The sequence below is a fragment of the Sinocyclocheilus grahami genome, unplaced genomic scaffold (assembly GCF_001515645.1).
Source record: "Sinocyclocheilus grahami isolate Dianchi unplaced genomic scaffold, SAMN03320097.WGS_v1.1 scaffold355.1, whole genome shotgun sequence".
Classification (NCBI taxonomy): Eukaryota; Metazoa; Chordata; class Actinopteri; order Cypriniformes; family Cyprinidae; genus Sinocyclocheilus; species Sinocyclocheilus grahami.
Window position 1 is genome coordinate 772448 of NW_015505534.1, and position 11329 is coordinate 783776.

The window sequence follows — 11329 nt, forward strand, 5'->3', positions numbered from 1 at the left end:
GCACCTTTATTTCCAGAGAGAAAATAGAAGAGTTTTGGACGTCTTTTTTCTTCATGTTGTCTGTTTAGGTGACAGGCTGTACTTGTTTCCTTGTTGCCTGTCAGTACAGCCTGTCTGACTTAAACTTGTTTTCCCCTCACGACTCTTTGTACCTGCCATCGCAATGACAAAGCAACGCGTGAGAGATATCTTTTCTTGTTTCAAGTTTCCCAGAAGTCACCACGAGAGGAATTTAGTGGCGACTTCTGTGGCTTCCAAGCCGTACGACCCCGTGACGCAAAGCTCGGTTTGTCCATAAGATGGTTTTGTTCCCCAGTGAGCGGCAGGGACAAGCAGTGAATGAATGGATGGATGGGCAGCTGCCAGGTGGGGTTCGCCTCTCATCCATCCGTCCTGCTTTGCACAGCGGTCTGTGAAGCAGCCGCAGTGAAGCTCCATGCTGTTCGGCATACAGAATTAGCCTGACTTTTTAATTAGCTCAGACGCCGCTCTCCATAACACACCAATGACCTTTTCAAACAAAGAAAGTTGAGCGTACAGCATCATTTCAGTGCCTTTTAAAAAATAAAGTCTCTCTTGAGAAGTCCAGAAGACCATATGGAGCCCACGGCTGCTGTCAGCTGTTAATCTAGGAGCATTTCTGTAGATTTACATAAAGTGTACCCAAAAAGTTTGGACACTTCAACAAGGATAGTTCAACCAAAAATGGATATTTTGTCAGTATTTACTCACATCATGTTGTTCCAAACCCTTATGACTTTCTGTGGAATACAAATGAAGATATTTAAAAAAATTATCCAGTAAAATGATGTTTTAGGACCTCATGGAGTGGTCAAAAACAGTTTAAATAATTTATTTCTGTAAAAAAGAGTAACATATAAACAGAGATTTGTTAGATATATATATATATATATATATATATATATATATATATATATATATAAACGTGTAATTAATTTTTCTAATTTATTATTTTTAATAAGATGCATATGTATTTATGTACGTAATTTTTCCCCCTTTTTTCTCTGTATTTACAGGCACTCTGCCAGCTGGTGACCACAGCTTTCCGTTCCAGTTTCTCATTCCAGGTAATTTTACAATTAGCATTTCAAAGCCGTTAAAGCGCATTTTCATTCAGAGCAACTTAATGGTAGTCATTAAATGAGGATGTGTTGTGCACCGTAGACGGAGAGCACTCAGATGTGAGGTTAAACTATGCTGAGTGCCTCTGAAGCGTGATGAGAGGGTGGAAGAAGGGTTTAATTTTAACCTTGGTCTAACAGCAGCTGTATAAAGTCTTTTTGTTATGGGCCCGCCCCTTTCTGCACAAACACATGTCCCATCATGAGCTATTAAGGGAAGACATGGCAGCGACATTCCTGGCTGCTTAATTAGTGGCTGCTTGCTAATGCTGACCGTATGAACAGCTATTAAAGATTAACCTCAAAGGATCTGATCGATCTAGGGACTTTCCTTCCTATAAATCAGGAATGCATTTTGACATAAGGCAAACAAATGCGAGGATATAGAGATAAAGCTAGTTAATATCTGTGGGCTGTTTCGGTTGAGTTTCACAGTGGTTTGCTATTATTTATTCATTTTTCAGAGCTCCCGAGTCTTCAGCTTATGTTTTGCTTTTAAAACAGATTCACAGTGACAGCACTTAGAGTTGTATTGATTCACTTTATTGATTTGTGAGCTCTAACATCATCTTGCCATCTACCAATATCCTGGTCCTTGAACGATAATGTTGTTTTGTCAAAGACATGATTATTTTATAAGGTAGCTTGAATAGGAAAGCTTTTGACAAATCCAAAATAACATATTCTTTATGTCTGTTGTAGCATCCGTTCCAACCTCGTTCGAAGGCCCATTTGGGAAGATTTTGTACAAAATTAGGGCATATATTGACACACCACGTTTCTCAAAGGACTACAAGACCCAGCGACCCTTCTACCTTCTCAATGTGCTCAACCTCAATGAGTTGCCAGATGTAGAGGTGAGACTTGCCTATAATTAAAAAAAAATATATATATATATATTATTATTCATATTATACATATTATATTATACTTGCTTTCCAATTCCTAATGTCTGCCCTTCTTTTCCCAGCAACCCAGCTGTGCTGTGACTACAAAAAAGTTTAACTACCTCCTGGTAAAAACAGGAACGCTCATGCTGAAGGCCTGCAGTGATCTAAGAGGATACACTCCCGGACAGGTTATCAAACTATCCACTGAGATCCATAACAAGTCTGGGAAAGACACTGGCTATGTGATGGCCAGCCTTATTCAGGTGAGAAGAAAATAAAAAAAGAGACTCCGCTGATATTTAGATTCCTAAAAATACATTTCTGCAGCACTGTGGTTGACAATAGGTGATGTACTTGTAGATGTAAATAGTCAGAAAATGCAACTCATTACAACTGTGTATATCTGTGCAGAGAGTGTCGTATAAAACAAAGCGGCCAGTGTTTGATCTGCGGCCCATAGCAGAGGTCGAGGGTGCCGGGGTGAAGGCTGGTAAACATGCAGAGTGGAGAGAACAGATCATCGTCCCTCCTCTTCCTCAATCAGGCCTCACTGGCTGCAGCCTCATAGATATTGAGTATTTTATCCAGGTATGGGACAGGAAATCTGAACCTTACCATTACATGAGGTAAAAACCTTCTTTTGTGAACTGAATCAACCAATTAATTTAAAATATCAGTTGAATAGAGAAATGAATCCATCTGATTCATAAAAGAATCATTCCAGTTGGTGAATCAGATCAACTAATTCATTGAAAAGATCTGAAAAAGACACTGGCTATGTGATGGCCAGCCTTATTCAGGTGAGAAGAAAATAAAAAAAGAGACTCCGCTGATATTTAGATTCCTAAAAATACATTTCTGCAGCACTGTGGTTGACAATAGGTGATGTACTTGTAGATGTAAATAGTCAGAAAATGCAACTCATTACAACTGTGTATATCTGTGCAGAGAGTGTCGTATAAAACAAAGCGGCCAGTGTTTGATCTACGGCCCATAGCAGAGGTCGAGGGTGCCGGGGTGAAGGCTGGTAAACATGCAGAGTGGAGAGAACAGATCATCGTCCCTCCTCTTCCTCAATCAGGCCTCACTGGCTGCAGCCTCATAGATATTGAGTATTTTATCCAGGTATGGGACAGGAAATCTGAACCTTACCATTACATGAGGTAAAAACCTTCTTTTGTGAACTGAATCAACCAATTAATTAAAAATATCAGTTGAATAGAGAAATGAATCCATCTGATTCATAAAAGAATCATTCCAGTTGGTGAATCAGATCAACTAATTCATTGAAAAGATCTGACTTAGTGAGTTGAATTCAAGTCAAGAGAGCTTTCTTGACATTCTGCTGTATGTGGAAACATTCAAAGGAATTAAATGTTGTACCTCACAGGATCGACCAATGCACTGAAAAGATAGAACTTGAAAACCAAATAAGTGTGACTCATTAAAATAATCATTCAGATCATTTTTTTCTGAACAGGACTGACCAATGCATTGAAAAAAATAAAATTATGTGAACAGATTTTGAAAACTGAGTAAGTTGATTCATTAAAGGGGTGGTTCAGTGGTTTTTTTTTTGTTGGCTTGATTGTGTTTATGGGATGCAGTCTAACATGTGTTTTTTTAAAAATATAATTTACCTTTATTCCACACCGCTCTGTCCCTTCTCTGGGAAATCCGCTGATCATTTCCTTCTTTTATGAAGCCCCTCCCTCAGAAATAGGCAATGGGCTCTGATTGGTTAGCTAGCCCAGTGTGTTGTGATTGGCTAAACCGCCTCTACGGTGTGTCTAAGCATCCCGCCCCTCACCTCAGCGGCATGTGCTACGGTTGTATTGTAAACAACGGCGTCGTTAATATCGCTTATCATTTTGAGCCCGATTGAGAAGCAAAGGATATTATTGAAGAGGATCGTGCAGAACCTGTGCAAGCATGGCTTTTAATGGTAGGCCTATGTTTTTTGTTTGTTGTTGTCTCATACTTTTATATACGCTGTTATTTATAAATGCTACTGCTTATGTTAGCTTTTAATATACGGTTTTATCCTGATTAAAGCTTTAATACAGTATGGCAACTGCACGCGCATCCATGTTTAACGCTTCTCATAGCTATGTGAAAATAAGTGTATAATTGTAACAGTTCATTGTTGGCGCTGAGCTGAATGAGAGAGAGAGAGAGAGAGAGATGCAGAGCAGGGGACGCAAGGAAAAGTATTAAGAACTGCTGCTTTAGAACATTGATTTTGAAACTTGTGAATCCATTAGAATCGTTAGAAGACAGAATCACGATTCATATATGAATAGATTTTTACGTGCAGCTCTAGTTTTCTCTTCCTCTTCTCTAAAGCAGCGCAGCATGGCCTCGCCCCCTTTGCTGCCTTTTCCCGAGGGTGGGGTTTATCTGGGTTTGTTACATCACGAACCCAGGAAGTAACTTATTGTAGTCCCTACCAGCCCTTTTTTGTAGGCATTAAACTGCCAGAATTTTAAAAGACAAAATCTGTTTGCATTGATCTTTCAGCTTTGTAACTTTGCAGATATTGTTTATGCTAATGTTGCGTCAGCAACATTACACACTAACTAACGTTAAAAAAGTGAAATCGCAATGAACCACCCCTTTAAAGAATCATTCAGAGCAGTTTTGTGAACTGGATCAACTAATTTGTTGAAAATATCTGACTCAGTGAGTTGAATTCAAGAACTGAATCAGTCTGATTAATGAAAAAATCATTCGGAACACTTTTGTGACCTGAATCAACCAGTTCATTGAAAATATCTAGTTCAGTGTGTTGAATTCAAGAACCAAATCAGTCTAACTCATGAAAGAATCATTCAGAGTAGTTTTGTGAACAGGATCAACCAATTAATAAAAAAAAAAAACTGAACTCAATGAGTTCATTTCAAAAACTGATTCAGTCTGATTCATGAATTAATCATTCAGAGCAGAGAAATCTGAACCTTACCATTACATGAGGTAAAAACCTTCTTTTGTGAACTGAATCAACCAATTAATTAAAAATATCAGTTGAATAGAGAAATGAATCCATCTGATTCATAAAAGAATCATTCCAGTTGGTGAATCAGATCAACTAATTCATTGAAAAGATCTGACTTAGTGAGTTGAATTCAAGTCAAGAGAGCTTTCTTGACATTCTGCTGTATGTGGAAACATTCAAAGGAATTAAATGTTGTACCTCACAGGATCGACCAATGCACTGAAAAGATAGAACTTGAAAACCAAATAAGTGTGACTCATTAAAATAATCATTCAGATCATTTTTTTCTGAACAGGACTGACCAATGCATTGAAAAAAATAAAATTATGTGAACAGATTTTGAAAACTGAGTAAGTTGATTCATTAAAGGGGTGGTTCAGTGGTTTTTTTTTTGTTGGCTTGATTGTGTTTATGGGATGCAGTCTAACATGTGTTTTTTTAAAAATATAATTTACCTTTATTCCACACCGCTCTGTCCCTTCTCTGGGAAATCCGCTGATCATTTCCTTCTTTTATGAAGCCCCTCCCTCAGAAATAGGCAATGGGCTCTGATTGGTTAGCTAGCCCAGTGTGTTGTGATTGGCTAAACCGCCTCTACGGTGTGTCTAAGCATCCCGCCCCTCACCTCAGCGGCATGTGCTACGGTTGTATTGTAAACAACGGCGTCGTTAATATCGCTTATCATTTTGAGCCCGATTGAGAAGCAAAGGATATTATTGAAGAGGATCGTGCAGAACCTGTGCAAGCATGGCTTTTAATGGTAGGCCTATGTTTTTTGTTTGTTGTTGTCTCATACTTTTAAATACGCTGTTATTTATAAATGCTACTGCTTATGTTAGCTTTTAATATACGGTTTTATCCTGATTAAAGCTTTAATACAGTATGGCAACTGCACGCGCATCCATGTTTAACGCTTCTCATAGCTATGTGAAAATAAGTGTATAATTGTAACAGTTCATTGTTGGCGCTGAGCTGAATGAGAGAGAGAGAGAGAGAGAGATGCAGAGCAGGGGACGCAAGGAAAAGTATTAAGAACTGCTGCTTTAGAACATTGATTTTGAAACTTGTGAATCCATTAGAATCGTTAGAAGACAGAATCACGATTCATATATGAATAGATTTTTACGTGCAGCTCTAGTTTTCTCTTCCTCTTCTCTAAAGCAGCGCAGCATGGCCTCGCCCCCTTTGCTGCCTTTTCCCGAGGGTGGGGTTTATCTGGGTTTGTTACATCACGAACCCAGGAAGTAACTTATTGTAGTCCCTACCAGCCCTTTTTTGTAGGCATTAAACTGCCAGAATTTTAAAAGACAAAATCTGTTTGCATTGATCTTTCAGCTTTGTAACTTTGCAGATATTGTTTATGCTAATGTTGCGTCAGCAACATTACACACTAACTAACGTTAAAAAAGTGAAATCGCAATGAACCACCCCTTTAAAGAATCATTCAGAGCAGTTTTGTGAACTGGATCAACTAATTTGTTGAAAATATCTGACTCAGTGAGTTGAATTCAAGAACTGAATCAGTCTGATTAATGAAAAAATCATTCGGAACACTTTTGTGACCTGAATCAACCAGTTCATTGAAAATATCTAGTTCAGTGTGTTGAATTCAAGAACCAAATCAGTCTAACTCATGAAAGAATCATTCAGAGTAGTTTTGTGAACAGGATCAACCAATTAATAAAAAAAAAAAACTGAACTCAATGAGTTCATTTCAAAAACTGATTCAGTCTGATTCATGAATTAATCATTCAGAGCAGAATTTTTGATGAACCAGTTCATAGAAAAGATTGGACTCACTTTTATTTTTGACTAACCAAATCAGTCTGATTCATGAACAAAACAGTTTTGTCAACGGATCTACTGATTCATTGTAAAGATCCAACTCAAAAGAATGATTTGTTCACAAATCTCATGAACGTGTGATTTTTATTTTTGCATGAACTATTCTTTGTAGGTCTTTTCTTGGATGCACTGCTGAAGTCTTTCAAATTAAGATTTATCTAGAAATATAGCTTCATGTCATGAAGTGCATCTCCTTCTCACAGGTTTCACTAAAATCTCCTGAGGCTGTGGTCACGTTACCCATCTACATTGGGAACATTGCTGTAAACTTAACTCCCTCCATTCCTCAACCCATCGCCCAAGGCGCACCAGTGCTTGCCATGCCAAGCCTCAGCCCTGCGCCCGTAGTCCCCAGCGCACCTCCTGCAGAGGACGACCTGGAGGGTGAGCTGGGTGCAGGAGGAGTAGACAGCGAGGAGATCCCCACCAAGAGTCATTCTCAGCAGGACCCGTCCGGCATTCCTCTCTCCATGTCTCCCAGCGTGTTCGGTCAAGCGTCCGGTCCACTCCCGACGCAGAGCCAGCAGCTCGCCCAATCCTCCGCCGGCTCTGCTCCTCTGTTCTGTCTGTCTACAGGGGCCACCATACCTTTCTTCACAGATGGTAATACAACGCCAGTGCCCACTTCCTGTCCCCTCATCCTGCCCCCTGAATACAGCACCTGGGAATACCCACATGGTGAGTGATCTAGTTGAGAATTAGTAGTCTGTACAGGTTTGTGTCTGGGTGGTTACCCTCGTTCTCCAAAAAGTCTTGCAGGATTCACATGCAGTATGTTTATTCACTAGTTGATGGGTCAGTGTTTATATTATGTAAATGGCTAGTGCAAAGCTTTAGAACTACAAAGCAAAAAACTCTAGCTCATACTGTAGGTCATAAACTCTTTATAAAATAATGTGTAGTTGCATAAAAATTTGCTTCTTTTTAATTCAATTAGCAGCATTCAAATTTGTAAACTCAGTGTTGAAAGGACAAATACGTCAGTTTATCTGGTTACAGTTGATGTTTCAAAATTATTTTTCTCATGAAACTGGTAACAGTTAAAAGTTGATGTGTAAATAACCATGAAGTTTATTAAAGTAATATTTATATTTATAAATTATCTTTTTAAAAGTGTATTGAAATATGTAGATATTTTATATAGAGTTATTTATATACCAAATTAGTCAAATTTTTTTCTCAGATTTATTTATTTATTGTAATTTTTGGATTATTTATATTTATTGAATGTTGAATCGATGTATGCATGTGACGCAATAAACATAAATACAACAACAACACTGAAATATGTAAATAATAAATCTCGGAACTGTATCTAAGATTAATACAACAAGCTGGAAAATTTGACATTTATCTGTCTGTTTGTCTGTCTGTCTTTCAATTGTTAATTCTATCATTCTATTGTTCGGTCAATCTATCTATATTATATGTTTAAAACAGTAAAACACTTGCATGCGAGTAACTCACGTATAGTTCAGATCAGTTTTGCTTGAAAAGCATTGATACTTATAATGTTCACTTCCCTAAAATGTAATCAACATCATCATCTACAGTAAAATATCAAAACGGTGTTGTAATCCAATCGGTTTGCCATTTTATTCTAGACGTTACTTCTGATAGGAGGCTTTTGTTAATATTTAGTTTATGTATGGGGTTACATTTCAGCAAAGGTTAAAGTTACAACCATCAAATAATTAAGAGTGCGCAACAAGCTGTAACTTGTCGCTATGTCTAGTGTAAGTGCACATTAAATAATTTAAACTATTCGATGCTGATCCAAAGCATCATTTAGTGGCAGAACTAATCGACTAGTCAGTGAAACCCTAACCTCGGTAGCAGCAAATGTGAATCTTGTATTTTTATAAAAGAGGTTTGCTATCTAGATAAGACCCTGTCACAGTGTGAATGTAACTGATTATGTACTCAAATTAAATGCAGATTTATTGAAATTTGTTTGTTTTTTCACTCTTTTCAGAGCCACCCCCCACTTATGAGGAAAGCTGCAGTAGCAACAACTCCAGCTTCAACAGTAGCATGAGGTAGACCCATTTGAGGGCTCGCTTCTTCATCATGCCATTCATCTGCTGCCTCCTGCTGGACGGTACAGGCATTGCTACCAGCCCATAAACCTGGCCCTTCTTCTCCATGAGCCAAATATGTTTAAAACATATAAAGGATTGTTTCCTTAATTTTTAGTTAATACACTCAGATTACCGTTTCAACATTGAAGAAAACAAGCTTGAAACTGTACAGGGAGAATGTTTCAGTGCCTAAGAACTTAAGATGTAGCACTCTTGAGCATCCCCAAGATGAGACACACTCAGAGTTCTTGCGAAACGAATACCAGCATCTGTAACATTATGAAGTGAAAGTTACACTGAAAATACTTTTTCATTCAACCAAGGCTGGCCTTATGTAAATCTTATCACAAAGCATGCTCTGTAAAATCTGACTTATCGCAGAAAGATAATTCTGCTTGACTGCAAGTCTTGTTGAGGAAAAAATATTCCTTTCCTTGTGACGTTCATTATGAATTATAAGGCACTCCATGCTTATGCCAGCAGGAATGGCTCTTGACGGAGACACTGGGCCACAGAGAACGTTACTCTGGAAAGAACAGGTCTTATTTATTGATCATGATTGATGTTGGAAGTTTTCATTTGACTTTTTAAAATCCATCTCATCACCAAATGGATACAGTGTGGATACAGCTTTGGAATATCACATACATAAGTCATTATCACTTGGCCAAATGGTAGTCAGTGTCCCTTGAATGGTTAAGGGAGCAACACATTACATATCATTTTAAAATGAAAACTAGTTAGAAGTTCATTTTGTTTTACAGGCTGTCAAGATTTTAGGATGACACTTCGGACTCCTGACTCTGTATTTTTGTTGCCTTATTTTACATAAAACAAAGCAAAATAATCGGATTTTTCTTTTCTGGGGTTCATTGTTTCACCCTAGAATTATTATTTCAAAGAACTGTCATTCAGAGTGTGATAGATTTTTTTTTTTTTTTCAGACTGCGTAATATCAGTGCTGGTAATATGTTAGAGTTTGGACATTTCTGATATGCATCATTTGAAATCTGATTCGAACTGTACATGCCTTTGTACGTGACTTGTTTGGTCTTATGCATTGATATTTCTCATACTAACCCACAGCGATTGGAGATTTATGATAGATTTCCGGTGAGGCCTTAGGCTGTACTTGGATTGTTGTGTACAGTCCTTTAATATGGCAAACACTTTTTTCCAAAACACTTGTCCAGACCCTTGAACTGTTGAAGAAATTGAAAAATTGAAGCACAAAAGGCACTTTTTTATATATATATGTGTGTGTGTGTGTGTGTGTGTGTGAATGTCTGTGTTTTAAGAATATTTTCTCAATTCCTTCTCCAAAATCTAAATGATCAATTTCCATTTTTAGTTCAGTGTTGTACTAAGTTTAGTACTTGATTCAGTCAGCAAAGGAAGTGCGATTCAGAACAGACCACCTATATCATGTTTTACATAATTTTGTATGAAGCAAATTTAGAATACGTTTTCAGTACTAAATCCTGTGATGTTCTATATCTTTTCCATCTGTCTGTAAGTATTTGTTTAAAATTTATGTTGCACTATGTACCATTTACAGTGCTGACAGAAAAATAATTTGGGTCATTCTACAAAAAGGGTGCCATTTGAGCCTTTATACAGTATATAAAAAATTAACAGTGAAAAGGTGATACATTCATGTGCTAATATGTATATTTCTTAAAAGGAATTAACAAAAATCCAGTAGCTTTATTTTATTTTCATTAAGAGGGTTGATTTTCTGCCCTGTGTACTTTTTGATGAAAACAAAAAAATAGAGACATAAAAGCTAGCATTTATTCTCTGTCTACATATTTTTGATTTTATTGGACATAAAAAGGATTTATTGTGCAAAGGTTATGTGTTCACACTGTTTGCATCATATTTCCCCCTTTGAACGAACTGAACTATTCCATAACGCAGAAAAAACTGTCATAACAACATTATAATATTTTCAGAATGCAAACACTTTAAGGAAAAGTCTATGCTTTTTTTTTTTTTTAAATCACTTTATCTTATATGTGACCCTGGACCACAAACCAAGTCTTAAGTCGCTGGGGTATATTTGTAGCAATAGCCAAAAAAAAACATTGTATGGGTCAAAATTATTGATTTTTCTTTTATGCCAAAAATCATTAAGATATAATGTAAAGATCATGTTCCTACTGTAGGAATATATCAAATTTCATACTGTAAATATATCAAAACTTAATTTTTGAATAGTAATATGCATTGCTAAGAACTTCATTTGGACAGCTTTAAAGGCGATTTTCTCACTATTTTGATTATTTTTGCACCCTCAGATTCCAGATTTTGAAATAGTTGCATCTCAGCCAAATATTGTCCTATCCTAACAAACCATACATCAATAGAAAGCTT

General features: G+C 37.1%; 1 protein-coding gene across 1 annotated transcript in view; it reads left to right on the top strand.

Moving 5' to 3' along the window:
• Positions 1-10953, top strand: part of LOC107548797 (arrestin domain-containing protein 1-like) — a 41544-nt gene extending 30591 nt beyond the window's left edge. Inside the window, exons 3-8 of the mRNA XM_016229614.1 lie at positions 1038-1088; positions 1845-1999; positions 2113-2295; positions 2444-2620; positions 7076-7550; positions 8848-10953. Coding sequence (XP_016085100.1) covers positions 1038-1088; positions 1845-1999; positions 2113-2295; positions 2444-2620; positions 7076-7550; positions 8848-8915 — 1109 coding nt within the window. The 3' untranslated portion in view covers positions 8916-10953. The remainder of the gene's footprint in view (positions 1-1037; positions 1089-1844; positions 2000-2112; positions 2296-2443; positions 2621-7075; positions 7551-8847) is intronic.
• The last annotated feature ends 376 nt before the right edge of the window (positions 10954-11329 follow it).